Genomic DNA, 22,430 nt, shown 5'->3' with positions numbered 1-22,430 from the left:
CATGTAAGGGTTTTCACTCAAAATCTCCAAATTTGAATCTCTGACTTAAAATCCCCAAGTGTGATGATAGTGTTATGTCTTGAAGTGCCACTGGCCTCTCATTTGCACTGATCCTTATCCTTCTTCCAAGGATGGAGTAAGGCAGGCCCATGCCTTTATTTCTGTTTGTCTCATTAGACATTCATTCTTTGCATTCTTGACTTCTCAATAGAAGCCTTGCATTTGGAAATGTTCCTTTAGGTAGCTCTAGTTTTCCAAGCATTTAAATGATGTGACAGTGGAGGAAAATGGTCTTAGATTTGTGGTTTAAAACCTGCCAGGAAATTGACAAACATTTCTGAGGAGCACTGGCCTCTCTGTGAGTTGATCAAACCCAGCATGAAACTGAGGACACCCATGCAATCATCCTTTTGTACAAATCACCTTTCAGTTAGACTGTATAAAATCAGTCAGCATTTATTAATCTGCTACTAATGAGATACAAAAGAGTAATTGGATAAAGTCTCTGCCCTCAAAGAAGTCATAGTCTAGTGGGAGAAAAGCAGATAAACATAAGGTTAGAAAACCAAATAACACATGGGAACATGGAGGTCCCCCTCACTGCCTAGTGCCAAAGTAGGTTTCCAGACAGTGTGCCAGTAGAACAGGGTCTTGAAAGAGAAATGAGAATCTGTTGCCATTAGAAAGGCCTTTGAACTAATCTAAATATTGAGAAGAGGACAAAGAAGGAGAATAAAGGAACATTTTAAATGTAAACAAAGTGAGACAAAGGCCTTAGCACCTAATGAAGTGGGTCATTTTAATTCATTTATGGTAATCCGAATGGACCAAAATTGCAGCCATTCCAACATAGTTATTCAAGAAAACATGGGAACCATTTCACTCACCTTCTATTATTGTTATAACATCAGTGTACTCTGTACCAAAAGGATGAAATGAGGTAAGTTCACAAAAGATTTTCAAACTGAAGGAAGTAATTCTTAGAGAAAGTCAATAAGCTGTATCCTACCCATAAATAGAGAGAGAATAAAAGGCACACAATTTGGAAGTAAAACTTAAGCAAGCTATGTAGGGGATTCTGTTCAGTTTGCGATATTCCTTTATGACCTAAAAGATTTACTCATTCTCAAGTCACCGTAGGGAAATCATAAATTTGTTTGAAAATGAGAAGGGGACATGTGGAAAGCTATTCTTAGCTATAGAAATAAAATAAAACAGGACTTAGTGTGGCTAAAATAATGATTCCTAAATTCATCAGACTGAAGAGAGTTCAAAATTGGACTGCTTAAGATGGATAGTTTTGTATCTTCAGTTTCTGCAGAGTCACTGCCCCTCTTGGTAGCCCTTTGTTGAACCCCTCTTCTATGAAGACATTTGATTCCAAGTTGTGAAAGATAGAAATATAAGTAAGACATAGCCTCTGACCTCAGAGCTTATAAGAAAAGATTTTTTCGTGGTATCTCCTCTTTCGTCTTCCATATCGCCATCAAAACTGAAAAACCATCAGTTCCCAAATTACCTCTTCATGCGATTTGAAATCCAACCCTTCATCTTCTTACCCCAAACCCTGCCGCTGTCCCTTACTCCAATCTTGGCATTTCCCAACAGCTAAACTGTGCTTCAGCTTGAAAAACACGGACTCACAAAGTAATGCGTTGTTTCCTCTTTGACTTGTGTCTGTGGAAGAAAGCCAGAGGAACAGTTCAGTTATGGGAACTGGGCAGCATAACAGCTCCATCAGCCCAGGTGTGACGTGTGATCACAAATAAGACAGGAGGTGTGGAACAGACACAGGCCTTAGGAGGCAAATGCTTAGGAAAAGACTGGAGAAGCCATGCCTTAGTCCTGGATTCCCTAGGATCTCTGAACAAACCTCCTCTTTGGTGTTCTTTTCTGTCCATGCTGACAACATATGAGAATGCCAGAGATGCTTTCTCCAGATAATAAGGCTAAAGTCTGAATGAAAAGAGAGACTCCCCAAAGTAAGAAAAAAAATTCTATTACCTTTGGTAAAGCAGACCTGACTAAAAGGATAGGCCTTTCCATTAATTGTGCCTTTTCCTTTGTTTTTCCATTTAGGTGTTTATGTGGACAAAGGTTTTTCTTTCTAGAATTCTTTTATCAAATTTAGACTACCATTTTTCAGTGTTTACAACTGGAAGTGCCTATAGAAATCTAATATCCCAGTCTTCTAAAACTATAGGGAATTTGGGTCTATTCCACACATCTACTCACAGAGCTATGATTTGGAAAAAAACTGTTAGTCCTTTTTTTACAAAGGAATTTAATTGTATCCAAAGTAAAGGAAAAGCATAAGGGGCTTTTTGTGGAATATAAATAATATTTATCTTTACATAATAGTTGATATTTCTCCATACTATGGCTAAGAGAATAACTAAATTTTTTTAGTTATCTATGAATAAAATCAGATTTCTTCTTCAGAGAAATAAAGGCTAACAAAGAGATAGTTATGACATCACACATGCATACTTATGCGTATTTTAAAGTCGCAGTTTTGTTGGTTGTATTGAGTCTTTGCTCCATATACACTTGAGCCTAGGCCAGGAAGACCTAGAACCAGACCTCAGATAATTTGATTCCTAGAGAAATCTGTGAGTCTTTATACCAAGTAACACCAAAACTTATAATACTTGAAGAAATTTCTGTCTCCGTGATTTGAACACTAAAAGAAAATGAGCATTCTCATTACTTAGCCCGTGATAATGTGCACAAATTAATATGTATGAAAATCAAATTGCCAATTCTATGTGAAAATGTTAGACTCTAGCGAAGAGCTGAGATTTATCCATGTTAAAGATAATAGTGTGAATATGTAAAAGTACCAAATGTGCCTCTTGGTTTTCAGTCCCCAAAGGATCACTGAAGGTTTCCATATTCCTCCTTCAGCAATAATAGAATTGCATTTTTTTCTTCCCATATTTACCATTATTTAGGTCTCTTGCCATCTTCCATAAGCTTTAAGCTATAATACCACTATAATATAAAAACACTGTGCCAGAGAAATAATGAAGTGAAACTGAGTCATATAAAATATTTTGATTTGGCAGTACTCCAAAACCATTTGTTATTTTGCATGTCTCTTAAAATACAGCCGTGCAAATAAGTATTTAAAACCCTAGAGGTTTTTTGACACATCTTTTTTTATAACAAGTAGAAAACTAGGTGGCTATGCCTCTTTTAAGAAAGGCCTATATAAAAACTCCCAAAAAACTTAAGACAGTTCGTTTAGGAACTAATCACTTGTGTATCTTGTGTATTTTTTCTCTTAGCCATAGAAACAGAACTTAAGGATGTTTGGATTCAAAGAGGTGCAGAGTAACTGCAAGTAAATAGTTGGCTGCCACTGATAATGAGGCCTAATAAAAATCAAACTGAAAGATTTCTGAAATTAGAGAACAAACCAATGGGGAGATATAATTGAATTTACAGAAATCTATTCTACATACAGATTTTCACAAACATATCTACTGGCTACTTGTACAGTTAATATAACATTTTCTACTCTTTCAAAATTATATTGCTTATACACTATTGAAAGCATTCCAAGGATATGTCAGGAAGGGTGTATGCCTTCAGGTGACTTGAGCTTTTTGAGAGCGGGAGAAAAAGAGCATGTATCCACACACACGGATCTGTGTGTGCTCTTAGCACATAGCACTGAGTGACCAGCCCTAGCCAGAATGTGTCACCTCAAGATCTGAAGTCACTGTTTCCAGACTCAGTAGGAGTTTGTCATCCAAGTAAAAGTGGGACTGGCCCTTAGGTACTGTGATTCACTAAATGTCAGTTTCTGCATATTGAAATTATAGAATAATCCTCAAACTGTTCTAGGAGGAGGAAAAAAGCTTGAGCTTTAAAAATTAAAGTTGGCTGCATCACAAACATGTTGACAATGCTGAAAGCCTCACCCCACCCCTTTTTCCTTTCTCGCCCCTGCCCCACTATTTATTGATTTATTTATCTTTTTGGTAGGCTTGCTATTCTCATTTTGTTGCAAGGCTGCATTTTAATTCATCTGATTTTGCTGTTCAGCAGTGCCCTTTGACACCTGTGTTCATTTGTTCTCAGCTGGTGAATGAACAGCAAGAAAGCAGACCCCTCCTGAGTCCCTCCATCGATGACTTTCTCTGTGAAACCAAGTCGGAGGCAATAGCAAGGCCAGTAACGTCCAACACAGCCGGTAATTCTTTCACTTTTAACTGATCCTCAAGGAGACTTACTTTTCACTGTAGAAAAATGGACATTTTCTTTCCACAGTATGTTTTAAGTGGAGAATAATGTTTGCAACCAAATGAAACTTTGGAACATACACAGTTCAACATAAACCGATAAATCATTTTTCATTATATAAGAAACTTCAGTGGATGTTAAAGCAACCACTTTTGCTGAACACTAGAGTACCACAGTTAGCAATGAATCTGCTTTCAATGCCTATTTTCTGATTTACATCTTCGCATCTCAAGTCACATCACATTAGGAAATCTTTCAAATAAAAGCATCTATTTCAAAGTAAGGATTGTCAAGTTCTGGCTGGAAATATTTTGTATGACAAAAGTCCAGTAAAATTAAAATATAGGCAGCCCCTTCTGGTGGATTAAAATGACAATTAAAATGTCCTAGAGAGTTGGGAGATTATCCAGCCAATTACATTTTTTTGACATGTAAATAAGTTACTTGCTCCCTCTTACAACAATTTACTTGAACAATCTTCTGAGATTAAAGACATTCAAACAGTAAATGATCTGTATAGGCACTAATGAGCAGTCATCCCATGAGTGAATGCAGGATGTCACTGGTATCAAGCACGCCTTCTCCACCATCCTCTGCACTTTCCAATTCTCACTGATGCGAAAACTAAGTCACTTAGGTAGGGCCAGCCTGAGGCTGCAACAGAAGATTTGACTCGAAAGCTACTTTTCACCTTCTGGGTCAGTGGCAGCCTTTCTGCATTGATCTCGTTCAGTCAACACTCACATTCAAAGGCATGTTGTTCAAATAGGAGTGAAAAAATAATGTCCAGAATCAAAGAACACTAGTCATGCTGGACTGCAGGAGAGAATTTAATGGGGAAAGGAGAGGATAATTACCTACTGTCTTGTTAAATTGATTTCATGTCCTCAGCTTGCTGTTTCCTGGCGTGGTTTTATTGTACTTTTAAGGAAGCGAAGAAAATCACAAGTGAAGGAAACTGTGGTTTTTAAGAAATGCTAAAAATTACAACAATAAGAGTAATACAAGATAGAGGCACTTTATGCAGGAGTGTAGTCTACAGTCTCGAGTCAAATTTGTGATTTCTAACCCCAGCTCTGCCACTTAGCAGCTCTGTGTCCTTGGGCAAGTTTCTTAACTAAGTCTATTTCCTCATCTGTCTAATAACAGTAAGATCTATATCTCGTAGGTTACTTGGGAAGATTAAATGAAGCAATTTATGTAAGCGCTTAAGCCCATGTAAGCTCTAACAGACGTTACCATTACTGTGAGATATCGGGTGAAAACTGTACACCCAACACTTCCCTTTCCAAACGCATTAACTTTCTTTCTAACACACCAAAGTAATCATTTTCCAAATTCAGTTATCACTTTGAGTAATCAAGCCAATAAAAATGTACTTGGTACATTTTAGGCAGGACATTAAACAAGTTCAGATACTATCAGGTCAGATCCATCCTCCTTCTTTATGAAACTGGAGACCACCCCTCCAAAACTGAGCTCCCCCCAGAAAAATACAGAGGAGCCCTGTGTCTCTAATTGCCGGAAAATCCATGAGCATGGGACACACTGAGAACTTCCCACTATTCTAGGAAAAAGCTGCCAAGCCTAATTCTCAGATCTGGATTCCAGCGTCCTCTGCTGCTAAATCTGAGTCACATAGGAAGGGCCCACCAGAGAGAGCAACACAATATCCGACTCAAAAGCTGCTCTTCACCTTGATTTTTCTAACATATGAAGGAGAGGCCTGTGAAATATTGGAGGGGGAAAAATCAAAAGAATGTGTAATTTCTTGTGATCACACTGCCTACAGTATTGTCTCCTGTGTTAGTTTCCTAGGGCCACCATGACAAAATCCCACACACTGAGTGCACTAAACAATAGAGATTGATGTCTCACAATTCTAGAAGCTAGAAGTCCAAAATCAAGGTGTCAGTAGGACCGTGCTCCATCTGAAGGCGGTTGGGAAGGATCTGTTCCAGGCCTCTCCCCTGGTTTCTGGTAGTTTCTCGGCTTGTGGCAGCATAACTCTGTTGCCACAGGACATTCTCACTGGGTGCTTGTCTCTCAGTACGTGCCTCGGTCTCTGTGTCCAGATTCCTCTTTTGATAGGGACACCAGTCCCACTGATTAGGGGCCCACCTTGTCTGACTCATCTTAACTAATTACATCTCCTACAGCCTTATTTCCAAATCAAGCTACATTCTGAGGTACTAGAGGTTAAGACTTCAACATATGAACATATGAGTTTTGGGGGAACACAATTCAATCCATAACACCATCCAAAGTAAGACATCAGGAAAAATGGTATGTTGATACTGTGGGTTTTTGATTTCTCGACCTCAGCATTCAGTGCATCTGAGTCACACAGATTTTTATCCTTAAGGAAGACTCTAGATAGTGTGTTTTTTAATCTTGAAAACTTATTTCAAGGCACACTATATTTTGGTAATCCCTAAGGATTATAGTTCTTTTTAAAAATCATTACAAGCCCATAATTTACATCTCAGTATGCAACATAATTCACATTATTTCACGTTTTTAAACAGAAAAATTTTCAGCATACAAACACCTTGAAAAGAATCCTGATATGGTCCAATAATTTTATAGCTAAGGTTTCTGAGCAAAAGATACAGTTATCATTTTCTGTCCAAATTTTTACTAAATAGTAATTTTAAATGGAACATCATCATTTTATAGAACAGTATGAAATTACATTGAGCAATTAGGACAGTCATTGAACATTAAGTGGCTATTATATCCCAAGCATTATATATGTCGTTACACTCAAGGAATGGATAGTAAACAATCCTGGATTAAGTATGGGGGAAAACCTGCTTCAGGTTGTACCAAGTCAATCAAGTAGAAATTTGAAGAACCTTGTATCAAGATGAGAGGTTTTTATACTTGGCATCTTCTTCCAGTGAAGAAATAAACCAGTGTGCCACCATCTTGACAACTTCTTAAATATATAAAGAATATAGTTCTTATATAAATTAACACAAAATAAACAAGATAATTGTCTCTTCCAAAGGTCAGTCAAATGACAGGTTTTTTTCTCTACTGACCCTGAAAGAACTTACCAATCTCCTACCTCATAGAAGCTCTAAATTGTAATTTTCTTCTTAAGTATTTCAGTTATCTTTTTTACTTTCTGTTTGTTTCTAAATTAAAGATTAACTTTGGTCATCCAATGATGATAACTTCAAGCTGATCAAATCAGGATATTTTCCAATTTTTTTGCCTTTAACATTTTAAATTATCTTTAGTTCATCAGTAATCTAGATAGGTAACTAATTCCTTGGCCCTCTCAAGCTGTATCCCTAGACGGTAAGTAGGCCAAGATCATCGCTAATATCCTTGATTTTTAATGGCAAATAAATATATATTATATACTGATGCATATAGTAAATGCTCTGAAAGTAACTAGAAAGTAGCTGTTTTTAAGATACTGATTATATTATAGGACAAGTAATTACTATAAAACTTGCAATAATGACTTCTTGGTCTATAGTCTTCAAAAAAATCTAATATATTTCAAAGTACAGGAAAGACTCTTTTCTAAAGAGCAAGAATAGGGGGTTCTTGGTTTGCATTTATCAATCTACATAATCTAAAAAAATTATCCATAGTCTTGAGCTATTAGGTGGCAGTTACTTTAGAAGAAATATTTTTCATGCTTTAAAAAAGAATAATATATTGGTATTATTGGTGTGGGACCTGTATACCTGTCAAAGAGACCCCTATATGAAGGAAAAGCTACCCTTAACAAAGTTCACAATCCCATTATAGCCACCTAACTGCAAAATTAGTGTAATACAAATACATTTAATTCCAAATACATTTTTATGAAGCCCAAGTAGTCGTGAACCCAATGGCATGCCTCTTGAGAGAACTTAGAAATCTGGGAATTAGCCTTAATTACATATTCCAATTAAAAGGCAAAAGTTGGTTGAATTATTTAAGTTCAGTTTATCTATTTGACATCACTGGCAAAATGTTTCCTAAAGGAGTTTGCTTTGTAAGCACTATATTAAAGAATTCCAAACTATACTTCAGTTTAAAAAATTTTTTAAAAGAATTCCATGTTTTCTGGAATGCCAGGGTAGCTTACAAATTGGGTGGCACATTCTGTGACTACCCTGGTCAGGGCTGTCCCATGGTCTGTTCTCTCTGACCACTCCTTGTAGATTTATTCCTTTAGAGAAAGTCACTAAAAATCTGAGGCTCATTATACTATAGTGATATTAATAGCATTACCATTAAAATATTAAATCAGGGCTTCATCATAGGTGCCATTGTATCCTAACTGTTCTAAGCAGCCTCACCTCCCAAAGCCCAAGTAATGCAGTATTCATAAACATCTTCATTGCTGTGTGGAGGCTTCCAGATTAATAGGCTGTGATCTTCAATCAAGTGTCCTTGAGACAGATGGAAACAAATACTTACATAACATATTTCATCTTCTAGCTTCAGGAAATTCCACCCAATGGAATTCGGTTACCAAAAATAAGTTTCTGAGAGCACCAACTATTTAAATTATGCCTCAGACTACCCAAACTGGCAAATAATTGGTAGCTAAACAAAAAATAATCAAAGTCACATCAATAGTATCAGCACATTCCCTCCAAGTTCAGATAAAGTCTAGAGAGGAGTGGTGAAGGGCACAGGCTTGCGGGTGGTGGGACCGTGAGTCCGGTGTGGATGCTGGCCTACCAGCTGTATTAGTTGCCTATTGCTGCTGTAACAAATTGCCACAAATCTAGTGGCTTAGAAAAACACAAATCTATTATCCTACAATTCTGGAGGTCAGCTGTCTTAAATCAAGATGTCAAGAGGGCTGCATTCCTCCTGGAGGCTCTAAAGGAGAATTCATTTCCGTGCCTTTTCTAGCCTCTAGATAGTACCTGGAATTCCTTGGTTTATGGCCCTTTCTTCTACCTCCAAAGCCAATAGCATAGCATCTTCAGGTTGCTCTGTTTCCTTCTCTCTCTCTCTCTCTCTCTCTCACACACACACACACATGTATACACACCATTTCACATCCACTATAACAGGTGATTATCTTAAATCGAAACACAAATTCTGAAACACAAAGCTTCATGTGCCTAAGAGCATCTTTAAAATTGGGTTCAGAAAATCAGTAGAGCAGACGCCCTCTTCTGTGTCAAGGTATGCTGTCTTTGAAGCCCATGTGCAACAATGAAACCCTTTATTTTTGTCTTAACTAAAGTGCACACCACACACACACACACACGCACACACACGGTAAAATGAGATTTATCTTTCTTAAGAAAGTGAAAGGCTGCACCCGTCCTTCTATGCTTTTGAAATTGTGTTCCCCGGGGACTCTCTCAGCTTCAAGGTTGCCATTCCACCTCCCAGCCACCCCCTTCATCAACTGGGTACCAAATAAGGCCTTTTGTGCCTGCCAAGCAGTTGTTTCACATTTGCTGGGAAAAGAACAAAGGAACAGAGAGCTCAGAACAAACGCAGGAAGTGCTGAGGACGTTTGGAGGAGAAAGATTGTTACTGAGCCAAGTTTGAATTCACAATTCAGGCTTTTAGTAATTCATTTATTCTGAATGGTGAGAAGCAGATACAGAGTTAAATTAATGCTCATCAGTTATTATTCTGTAACAAATGTACTTCTATATACAAGCAGACGAGTCCTATATAATTTGCTTTTAAAAGAAGTGTAGGAGCTAGTGACTAATTCTTAATTGTTTGTACAATTAGTAAAAAGACATATACAGCATTCCAGAGACTGTCATCCACTTCCTTGCCTCTATTGTAAGGAAATCATGGTAGGCTGAGAATTCCTGCCAACGTAATAGTGGCCTAGAAATTTCTGTTTAAATATTCAAAGGATAGGAAATGTGTGGCATCCTAGCTGACCCTGGCTGCTTGCCGTGCTTGGATTTTAGACATCAAGCCAGGCAGCTGAGCCTTGAAAGCCACTTCTTTCCCCCCAGATTCAAGTACTTGCTCCCACAGAACACTCCTCATAGTTCAGAGCATCTTTCGTTGGAAAGTGGCTCCCATTTCCTCAGGAAGACTCAAGTGAGATAAGCTGACACTTTCAGGGTGTTTTTTAAATAAATTTACTTCATAGCATCTTCTGTGGGACCACTGGTGTTTTTTTGTTCTGTCAGTGTGTAGACCTGATTCTTGCCTGAAATAGAGAAGAGTAGGGAAAATAGGAGATCAACAAAAAGGAAAAGGAAAGAAAAGCATCACAAATTGGCCACCAAAGAATAGAAATATTTACTGAGTACCTATGATATGCTGGCACTTTACACATTTGACTTACAAATTAGATCATTTAATCTTCATGTCATACCTAAAGGACAGACTACTAATTCTGCATTTTTCAGCTGAGGACACTGAAACTCAGAGAGGTCAAGAAACCCATTTGAAGCCACATAGCTAAGCAGTGGTAGAGCCGGGTCTTTCCACTTCACCATCAGCTTCAAACCATTGTGATTTGTAATTGAAGTCAGAAAGCAAGATTATTGAGAATAAAGCTTGACATCCTATCCTAAGGATCCCATGGGACTGGTTAGCTCATGATGACAGTACAGTACTAAAGAAATACTTGCTGTGAGCTCAGTTAAGCCCTGCCCCAGCCTTGAATGCAAGGGGGCAGTAGATGGAAGAGCATCGAGATGTCAGCAAAAATCCATCCACTCCCTACCAAGAGGAAAAGCCAGACATCAAAGAGGAGGAGGAGGAGCTGTTGTAGACGGTGCTGGGAAGGGTTAGCACAGGGAGTGTCCCTGTCACTTTGTTCGCTTTCCTAAGCTAGCCAGGTGAAGAGATCCTATGCCAAGAAGCCCACCAGGCCAGTTCAGAAGCCAGCCTCTCGGAAGGAGGGCTGGAGGGACCCTTTCTAATTGGAATTTTCCACTTCTCACAATGAGCTAGTCAAACATCAGTTACTTGCACTGAAGAGAAAAAAGAATGAAGAGTTACAGAGCTTGCCTTTTTAATTCTCATTTGCCTAGTTTGCATTTGAACAAATTATTATTTCTGCCTTCATTAGAGTATTTAACACAATGTAATCAACCTGCTGGGAAGTAAAAGGGTAACCATTTTATGGTTTGTTACGTTGAAATTTGAATTTGCATATTAAGCAGCAAAGGTTTTAACATGTGTACCTATTCATCAACTATGGATTGTAAAATACCTCTCTAGTGTGAGCCTAAACAGCAAGCCGTTTTCTGATTGAACTGCTTAATTAAATAAAAGATGATTAACAGTCTTCCTTTATACCCTGGATATCTCAGTAGTTTGAAGTGAAAACACAAAGGCACTTAGAAACTTTACCAAATCTTCGCCTTCACTGTCTTGCAAGCATCCCTCTGAATATGACAGTTAGGCGCTACCCCAGAAAATCTGCCCTCTAAAATATGCCTCTTTATAAATAAAGCAAAGCCATAAAGTAAATAGTATCTAAACTCATATTCAATTTTATCATTTTACTTTTGTTCAGACCTTCATCACTGGGGAGGCTGGTCTAAGCCCTGTTTTGCGAATTTGTAATGTGACAGCTGAAGGAGAGCATCCAGCAAGGTTCCCAGTCTAAATACAAACTGTCTTGATAAATCAGTGGGGAGCTAACTTAGTTTGGTGCTTCTCGCCTACTCTACAAACACAAAATCCTTCTGCACCCAACCGAGACCTATTTTTAAAAAACAATCTGAGAGCAGTGAATGGGCTTATCTTAACCTCTTCCATCTCTGATAGTGTTGACCACAGGCTTAGATCTCCTTGACCTGAGTGAACCCGTCTCTCAAACCCAAACCAAAGCCAAGAAGTTGGAGGCCTCATCGAAAACATCATCCCTCAAGAAAAAGACCGACGCATCTGACCTCATCAGTGCAGACGCTGAGCAGAGAGGTCAGGCTCTCCGAGGCTCGGACACGGCATCCTTAGACTTAGGTAAGGCGATAGCTTGTGTCTGCTGCTGTTCACCCTTGCCTTGATGCAAGGAAGTTCTACAAATGACATTAAAACCATGGGCAAAGCAATCCAAAAGATGAATTCTATATCAGAAACTGGGCAGGACACACTTCTTTGTGCTTAGATTAAAGAGCAGTTGGGGAGTTCAACTTTGCAGAACTGGTGTGGATTTATTCATTCACTTACTTGACCCATGTGTATTGAGTTTTTGATAATGGCAGGCACCAAACTAGGCACTGGAGTTACAGTAAAAATAAGACATGAATCTTGTTCTCTAGGAGCATTCAGTCTAGAGAGAAGAGAGTCTAGAGAGAGAGAAAGAGGAAATGCTAACCCAAGTTCCAGGAACAGCCAGACGAGACAGCCACATGTAACATGCATGGGGATACATCCAACACAGTAATAAGAGCTACCATTTATTGATGGCTTACAATATCCAGAACTGTGTTACATGATTTACATATATGAGCCCATTAATTCATCACAACACTTTAAAACGAGTGAGGAACCAAATTTTCAAATTTAAATAACTTGCCCAAGACTCAGTTAGTATGAGGAAGAGCTAGAATTGGAGCCTCACTCTAACTAACATCAAAGCCCATACTTCTCTCCATTGCACATCTTCCTGAGAAAGGAGGCCTTAACCTCAGCTCATGGAACCAGTCAAATTAAGCTCTCCTTTCTTAGGAGAACAGTGGCAGATCTTTCGGAAAACCAAGGGGAATGTGTATCTCTCCAGGCTGTGACTGACTGGTGGGTATGGGTATACATATGTGCATGAGGAAGTAGCCATAAAATGAGCATACTAGTAACTTTTATCCACAAAGTTCTGAAGGTTAAAGGAATATATATATATATATATATATGTGTGTGTGTGTGTATATATATATATATACATATATATATGTAAAATCACTTAGCACTGTGATATATACATGTTAGATGGTCATGAATTCATTTATTCATTTGTTCAGTAAATATTTCTCTAAAAAACTACTATGTTCCATACTATGTGCTGGAAATACAAAGATAAATAATATAAGCTCTCTGCCCCTTATTAAGTTTACAGTCTAGAGGAGAGATAGAAAAAATTATTAAATGACTGTAATAAAATATGTCCTGTGTACAGTAATAAAGAAAAGCCCAAGTTAGTTAGTACATGAGCACCTTCATAGAGCCCCTGACCCAGCCAGGAGGTTGTAGGTGTCTTATAGAAGCTGCTATGTGAGCAGAGTCTTGGAGGGTGAGTAAGAATTTGCCAGATAAGGAAATATGGATCCGAGAGAGGTGAGGAGGAAGGGGCATGGCGTTCCTGGTGTAGAAGAGAAAGGGATGCACACACAAACACTGACAGATGTCTTTTCAAGTCAGTGCAAGTGTTGGCATCATAGTCAAGCATGGAGAGAAGTGGGAAATCAGGCTGAGAGTCACCAGGGGTCAGATAATGGAAGTTCTTGGATGCCATATCCTTAAGTTTGAGGTGAGGGCAAGGTTTAAAGGGGTTTTGCTTGGAGAAGTGACATCAGCAGGTTCTATTTTAGAAAAATTTTTCTCTGGTGGGTGTGTAGAGAAAGGCACGGAATCAGGGAGACCAATTCAGGCATCTAAGATAGTGGCAGAAGGGATAGTGAGAAGGAGACAGATTCAAAAAATAAAATAAAATGAAACAGGATTTGTGGACTGAGTAGATGTATGTGTGCCAGCCAGGAAGACAAATAGAATGTGTCAAACTCTGTGATGAGGATACAGCAGGGAAAGGTGGGGAGGAGGAAGTCAAGGTAGAAATTGCTGAGTTCAGTTTCGAACCTGTCGTATTTTAGGAGATCGTGGGACTTCTCTGTGGAGATGTCCAATGAACTGTTAGAAGTGTACGTCCAGAACTCAGGAAAGAGAACTGAGCAGGACATGGAGATTGGAAAGTCAGAGCCTGGGAATGGGACATCCATGATTTCACAGTCATGGATGTAGATGAGCTCAACCTGGGGTGGATGGTGGAGAAGGGAAGAGAACCAGCACGTTGTGCAAACCAGCTGCTCACACAGGCTCCCCTCTCCTCTGCCATGCCCCTCTTGGAGACCTCTCTTTGGAGGAAAACCTTAAAACTATCTCCGACACTTCCTCGCCATCCATGAGTTCTACGTTTATTCCATTTCAATCAATGAAATTTATACATGTGCATAGGATATACTGTTAAATACATTACAATACAGTAAACATGTAAGTAAAATTTTCACTTCTCTGCTTTTGAGAAAATGTCCTGTGAAGAAGTCAAACAAATTCTTATTTAAAGGTCTTTGGAGGGCACTGACGGCAAACCTAGCTTTTTATAGATGAAAAAATTGACCCCCAAGGTTGTTTAAGTGGATTGTTCACAGTCACACACCTGTTAATGAGAGAGAGCCCAGCCAGGTTCTTTATCTGTAAGAACAGAGCCACAGGGAGAAAACGGCTCTCGCAACCCTCAGCTTTCTCTGTCACCTCCTTTCTCTCTATTTCCATTATAAATTCCCTTCTTTGGTGAAAAATTAAGTAGTCTATAACAAAAACTGTGAAAAGTGTTCCAGTTTCTTCCCACTTCCTTTTAACAATGATATTCATTCTGTTCAACAAAATCTCTTTCTAGAAATGTGCCAGAAGTATCTCAAAGCCGCCTCCTTAGCTGTTAGCCCATTATCAACCTGACCCCATGCGCTCATACACAGAATGCAGAATGCACATACCTCTTGAGATAAATTCAGTTTAAAAAAACTGGATTGTTTAACTGTAAAAACAATCTAATTTCTCTTAATAGATCTCATTTATTTAGCTGCAAGCATTTTAATTACTTTCATGCAAACTTTGGTCTTGGGGTTTGAGAGCATTGGTTAAGTAAAGTTCACTTGTATGAGACTTCTTGGTCTTAATCAATCTCTTTTCTTCTCTGTACACCTTGTATTCTCCCCCTGTTCCCCCCTCTTCGTCCCCTTCCTGTATACTTAGCAGACATTCAAACACAACTGGAAAAATGGGATGATGTTAAGTTTCATGGAGATCGAAATGGCAAGGGGCATCCCATGACAGAGAGAAAATCCTGCTCATCTAGAACTGGGTCAAAAGAACTTTTATGGTAAGATATTTTAATATCAGAAAATAGTTATTTATTTCAACCATAAAAAAGAATGAAATTTTGCCATTTGCAGTAACATGAATGGACTTGGAGGGCCATAAAAGTGCATTAGTCAGGCAGAGAAAGACAAATACTGTATGGTATCACTTATATGTGGAATCTAAAAAATACAACAAATTAGTGAATATAACCAAAAAATAAAGCAGACTCACAGATACAGAGAACAGAATAGTTACCAGTGGGGAGAGGAGGGGAGGAGCAATATGGGGGGTGAGGGAGTGGGAGGTACTAACTGTTGGGTGTAAGACAGACTACAAGGATGCATTGTACAACACAAGGATGATAGCCAATATTTTGTAATAGCTATAAATGAACTATAACCTTTAAAACTTACATAAAATATTTTTAAAATTTTTAAATGGATAAAAATTCTTAAAAACTGAAAAAAAAAGAAAATAGTCATTTATGCATCATGTACTCTAACACTGAAATAGCCAATGAACTCAGTCAGTCCAGATTCTTGTTGCCATTTATAACCCCCTATTTATCAATGTTAATTTTTGTGGCTTCTAAAACTAAATTATTTCATCTGAATTGCTAAAAATTCAGCCAGTTAGGATTTTGGTAGATTCATAATTCAAAATTCAGTATTTGTTCCATCTTTGTTGATAATTTTCTAAATATGTAACTGGGTGACCAATTAAAACAGGTGCACATGTATGTTTACATATGTGTGTGTATTCAATGTATTGTATGAATGGTAGTTAAATGTTTCTGGCTACACATAATCTTTTCTGACTTTCTTAATCATCACTGTCAGATAATGCACTAATTAAGAAGAATCCATGGAGAGGAGGGTAGAGCTCAGCGGTAGAGTACATGCTTAGTCTTGGGTTCAATCCTCAGTACCTCCTTTAAATAAATAAGTACAAACCTAATTACCTCCCCCTGCCCCCACAAAAAAAGAATAATCCATGCGTGCCCATGAGAAAAACTAGCCACTTGAATTTTAACGATGTTTTTAAAGCTTCCTAAGGGACGGCATGTTTCAGTTTCCTGTTGCCCCTCACACATCTCCATTTATTATGACATCCCAAATTCTATATAAAGATCAAATCTCACTGAGGCACTTTATGAGAAAGCTCCCTGCTCCCCCAGAATTACTTTTTTAATGAAGCAGAACTTTCAATAACAAAAATGGCATTGCATTTATTTACTTTTTACGCATAACTGAACTGAATTCTAAACCAAAGACAATAACACCTAGCACACTGCAGCCTTGAATTCCACTTAAATTCCAAACATGATCATTATAACAGAAATATATGTTATCTTTTTCATCAAAAGTCTGATGAGAGCTTTGTGACCATGGTTCTCAGTGATCCAAATTCGCCGAGTTTCTTGGCTGGGTTTCTAGCTGAATTTGCTTGTCGACGTACATGACTCTCCTTCATGTGTCCCTTATAGGTCCTCAGAGCACAGATCTCAACCAGAACTGAGTGGTGGGAAAAGCACCTTGAACTCTGAGTCGGCTTCGGAGCTGGAATTAGTGCCTCCAACACAGGTAACAAAACCAACTCCTCAATGTACCTGTCTTTTATAATCATAAACATTTTATTTAAATTTTCACAGAAAAGGTTGAAGTATTTCTTCTGTATTTTGTATTTCATGTACTTTCTCACTCAGCATCTGTCTCGATGCTTAAACTGATGACTCAGATAGATAGAGAGAAAGATAGATTTGGCTGGAAAATGTGTCACTGAAGTCACTTTGTACCTAGCACTTTTTCCTTGTTATACCACCTACTGTTCCATTATTTTTCAATACAAAATCTGTTCTACTGCACTGTTAGCACTATTTATATAACAGACCCAAATAGAAGGAAATTATGTCTTGAGCACTCATCACATTTATGCTCTGCAGACCAAGGTACGTACACATCAGGAACATGAATGCTAAGGAATAAGTAATTATAGTACTAGCTGTCATGGTAAGACTAAGAGAGACATTTGAGAGGACCCACTAAGTATTAGGGACTTTACTATGTGCTTTTCATATGTTACATCTAATACTTAAGTCATCCTGTGAATTAGTATTAGCCTCACTTTAAAGGTCTTTGAAGAATCTTGGTGAAGTCAAAATCCTTTTCTGGGGCACCCGACTAATCACTGGCAGAAGTAGGGTGTGAACCAGACCCATCTGTCCACTACTTGACCCTTGACTCCAGTGTAACTGTCTTGTCTGTAACTAGTTACCACCTATGGTGAGGGCTGTGCCAGGAAGGCCCAAGTGAGTCTCAATCTTTTTATTTGCTCAAACACTTTACAAGGGTACAGCCTTGATCTAAAACCGTAAAGATCTCTTAAGAAATGTGTCCACATTCATGCATCTACCATATAGTTGGCAAATAAGTGGGATGAAATGAGCAAGAGAGATTTTCTTGAGTTTACTAGATAAGATATTGAAACTAAGAGGGGAGGTGTAGTGTCTGAGATGAAGTAAAGGCTTAACTCTGATAATAGCAAATATTAGTGAGTGCTGTGAGAAGCCCTCCAGTACATATTAATTAGCTTGCTTGATCCTGACAAATGACTCTGTAAGGTAAGTTTATTTATGGGGTAATAAATAATTTTTTATAAATTTCCCCATTTTATAAAAGGGGAAACTAAGGCACAGTGAGATTAAGAAAATTGTCAATGTACCTACAGTTTAAGAAGTGGCAGAGAGAAGCAAGACACAGAGAGAGAGGAAATGATGAGGAAATGGAAGACCTCTGGAAATCTTTCTAGGCCATTAACAGTACCCTCCCCTACACCTCACCCTCTGCAAGAGAAAGGTGGGCAATCACCGCTCCTAGGACTCTGCTGGAAAACAAATCCACTGACTGCCAGAGCAAATAACCCTGGGAAGCTTAATGAATTGTTAATGTAGCATGAAAATGTATTTTCTTCCTCTGTGTTCATTCTACATGTATATTTTTCAAAGTAAATTGGTAACATTTATTAGAGAAACATTTCTTGATAAGTGCATTAGAGATTTAGACTCAGCTAAAGTAATCGGTACTGTTTCATAAACTGGAATCCTTGAAACGATTTAATGGAGCCATAGAACGCTTGTTCCTGCAGCAGGGGGAGACTTGGCTGTTGCACACGGAGCTGGAGGGGCGGAGGAGCAGCCGGGGTCCTCAGTTGCCGTGGAGACCCACAATGCATTTATCTTATTATTCCGATGACTGCTACTTTTCCGCTGGTTGTCTGATTTCATCCCACCACATCCTCCTTCCACTTACCCACTGGTGTGCCTTTAAGCAGACACAATGTGCTTCAGAAAATTTGTATGAGATTCCCAACATTGTCCTCCAAAACATCACGTAAAGTGCCCTGTGATAGTTCTCTGTCTAGATAAAATGTAGTGAATCCTTTTAGAGGGTTACCAATTATTTGTAAAGAATTTATCCCTTAAATTGGTTTTTTTAAAAACACTGCATGTTTACTTATCAAGATTTGCCTGAACTAAGGAAATTTATAATCTCCAAGTTTTAATTCCAGCCTGTGGTTAAATTAGGAAAATTTCATGAATTTGGGATTTAATCATCTAAGATACGAAGTCACTCCATTGGAGCAGCAAGAGACTAGACTGATTCATCTGTTAGTAATAAAGGGCAGAAAGATGTTTTTACTGTTAGAAGCATACTGCTTTTAAATATATGCTCTCTTTACATAAATAAGATGCTGAGGTGATGTAACATTTCAACTTGCAAACTATTCAGGTAAACAATTTCAGCTCATCAAAATTTGTTACTGTTCCACCATCACTCAATTGGTTCACAGGAAAATCAAGGATATGTCTTTTCTCTCAAGCTAATGTAAATTATTTTAGTTAAACCAGTGAGGAGCTATTTACAAGCCTTGCTTAAAAATCATATTTCAGAATCACAAAGAGAACTGAAAGCTTACAATAGGAAGAATTCTCATGTTAGCTTGTTTTCTTTGCAAGATAGGGAAAAAGAAAAACATAAACGAGTCTCCTTCAAACAGTGTTTTGAATACACTAATCAGAGTGGCAGAAGATTATAATAAATTATATAATCTCTGTAGATTTAAGAATAAATTTTCTTGACATTATGCAAACTGTGTACTTAGTATTCCCTGGAGTTAATTGTTTAAAGAAATCACGCAATCTGAAAAATTAGAAAACATTTGAAGAACTGAGGAAAAACACAGAAGGTAATGATATAAAATTAGCTTTTTCAGTGAGTTAGTGGTGAGGCAAAAGAAAAAGAATCCAGTTTCTGCTGGAGAGTGATGGTTCAAGCATTTCTTTTTCAAGTCTGGACACTGTAGGGACAGTGCCAACACAGGCTCTTCCCAACCTAGGCTGGACTTCAGGAGTCAGTTCATCAGCCAGGCTCCCCAGATACCAAGGCACAATCATGTAACTCTCTGATGTGGCTAACTTTGGCACAGCAAATGCTTCCTTCTGCATAGTCATAATTCCATCCAGTTGGCAGTACCCCAAACCAGAACAATTTAAACTTTAAGATAAAAGTGCAAATGTGTTTTCTAAATTTCTAAAGGAGTAATATAAAAGTAATGTAAATGTAAACGTCATGTAAAAAATGAGTAAGGTAAATGCACATTGATAGTAATATGAGATACTTCTAATATATTATTTGAAATGTTTACGGCAATCTTGGCAATTAATATTATCTGCATTTCTCAGATGAGAAATGCATCTTAGAAGACAGAGCTAGTTTTCTCAAGATGACGCAGCTAAGATGGAGAGGAGGAGCCAGCCCTCAAACCACACCCATCAGCTTCTAAAGCCCTTGTTCTTCATCACACATCACCTCCTATCAGCCACATCGAGTTTATCCACCTGAGAGAACTCACAAACCATCCATTTCCCTTCTCACTGCAAGCCCTGATTATTGCTTAAGTTTATATGGTTAATATGAGTTAAGTGATATTCAAGGCTATCACTTTCTTCTGGAAACTGCAAGATGAATTAGGGTTGTCATCTGATCTGAGGCCATACACACCGTTTGTGCCTCTCCTCCCAAATTCATTCTCAACCTCTTACTCTTAGAAATGCTGATGGCTTCCATTTCAGTTCAAAAAATGAGGTTGAATGTCCACTGTCCATCAAGCCACAAGTGAGGCAGTGGAAAAGCTAGAAAGATGAGATAAGATTATAGGAGGTATGAAGACCTTTATGTCTAATAGAAACAATTAGATAGGACACTATAAATATCACTTTGCTGTTTGGAAGACAGTACAGGAGCCACATCAACATCCCTTCTCCCCTCCTGGCCATTCATGTGAGCCACCAGTGAGGAAGGAAACAAGGGAAGATGGAAGGAAGGAAGGAAGGAACAAAGCAAAGAAGGCAGAGAGAAGGCAAAAAGGAAGGAAAGAAATCTGAAGATCACTTCTGCATAATAGGAAATCTGCACATTCTAGGTACTCAACAAATACTTCTTAAAATGAAAAAAAATAAAGATGCTAACAAAAAGAAGAAACAAAATGTCACGTTAAAAAAAATTGAAAGTAAAGGCTAATGGTTAATTAAAGGGAAGGAAAAATGAAAGGACAAAATTTTATCATTTTGAAGCTAGTTTGAAAATAATTTTTAGTTATGCATGATAATAGACTGTCTATCTTTTTTAAAAATCAGCCCTGATTCGCCTTGATGTTTCATAACAGAATTTCATAGTTGGGTGGAGATGGGAACCATGTGCTGCCTGCCTTTGCACAAAGTTCTAGGAATTTGCTCTTGCTCCAGGTGCAGCCTTTTTGTGTGCTTTCAGTGATAAATGTCTGTTGACTGATTAAGAAAAAACATCCTGACCATCTCAATAAAGCAAGTGTTTAAACGATCTATACTAGCATAAGAGTCCAGCTAGTCTCCATCAACCACTAAACAAAAGCACTCCAACCACAGATTTTTTTAATGAATGTCCAAAGTACATTTGATAAGCACTAACCAGAAAAATGATCATAACAAAGCCAGTTTTACTGAGCACTTACTCTGTACTGAGCATTTCGTGTGTGTGTTTATATGAACTATTGCGCTCAGTTCTTCTGTGGGCTCCATGAGTGACTATGCCCTTTGCAGATGAAACTACTGAGAGTTATTGAGATTAAGTAATTTGTCCAGGGTCACCAGTTAGTAGTTAGTGGTAAACCAGGATTTGGCCCCATGCAGTCTGACTTCAGAGATTAAGCCTTTAATGACTGTTGTGTCAGGTCTGCTAGTTGTTATATTTTTCTTTTCTAGGTTAAACAGATCCCTTTTCTCCTTCAGTTTCTTTTGGAAAGATGCTGGGTTTTTTAAAAATGTGTTTTGGTGGAACATCTCTAGCAATAATGTAAAGGCAATTGTATGAGAAGCTATGAATGACTGATACAGAGGTTAGCCAACAAAATTATGCCAGGACAACCACAAACACAGTAACATGCAAATCATTATTTTGATCACAATCATAATTTTGAATAAAGAGAGGAAACATTATTTTTAGAATTATTTCATGCTTTTTTCTTTCCTTCACCTAATGCCGATCATCCAGTGCAATCAACAGCTGGAGGAATTAAATGCTTTCTTCTCTGGAGAGTGTAATTCCCTAAAATCCAATTAGCTTAAACCAATTAAAATGCTGTTTTTAAAGCCAGGGCACTTCCAGGAAGTTGCTGTTAACTGCGGAGCATTTTTAAAAATCATACAAAGAAGAAAAGAAATGCCTACGTCAGAGTATATTTGTGAACTCCAGAGTTCCACCTACATGCCCACAATGGCAGTATCGGAAGTTCCCAGGGCGTGTTTTGTCCCTAGACAGCGGTGTCAGCGTCACCTGGAAACTTGTTAGAAATGATGATTCCACGACCCCACCCCACACCTGCTGACTCAGAAACCCAGGGGGTGGATCCTGCAAATTGTGCTCGAGCAAGACCTCCAGGTGATTCCAGTGTGAACGAAAGCTTGCGAACTGCTGGGACAGCCATTGTGCCACCAAAATAGCTGCAACTCAAGTTTATGGGTGTAATTGTCTTGCTTATCATTCCTCTAGTTAAATACTAAGAAATGTCTGCAGTTTATAAGCATTACTTATTTGTTTTCCCGTATTACAGTT

At 38.2% G+C, this 22,430-nt stretch overlaps 1 protein-coding gene across 21 annotated transcripts in view; it reads left to right on the top strand.

Annotated features, from left to right (window-relative positions):
- The window catches only part of PEX5L (peroxisomal biogenesis factor 5 like), a 622,944-nt gene that overhangs the window by 538,047 nt on the left and 62,467 nt on the right, over positions 1-22,430 (top strand). For 17 of the 21 annotated variants that reach the window (XM_072961590.1, XM_072961582.1, XM_072961619.1 and 14 more), the window contains 4 exons: positions 4,090-4,201; positions 11,980-12,174; positions 15,175-15,301; positions 16,769-16,865. In XM_072961590.1, coding sequence (XP_072817691.1) covers positions 4,090-4,201; positions 11,980-12,174; positions 15,175-15,301; positions 16,769-16,865 — 531 coding nt within the window. The remainder of the gene's footprint in view (positions 1-4,089; positions 4,202-11,979; positions 12,175-15,174; positions 15,302-16,768; positions 16,866-22,430) is intronic. The other 4 variants (XM_072961661.1, XM_072961657.1, XM_006210627.4 and 1 more) reach the window with 1 other exon arrangement.

This window comes from Vicugna pacos, chromosome 1, assembly GCF_048564905.1.
Source record: "Vicugna pacos chromosome 1, VicPac4, whole genome shotgun sequence".
Lineage (NCBI taxonomy): Eukaryota > Metazoa > Chordata > Mammalia > Artiodactyla > Camelidae > Vicugna > Vicugna pacos.
This window is presented reverse-complemented; position numbering and strand designations above follow the sequence as displayed.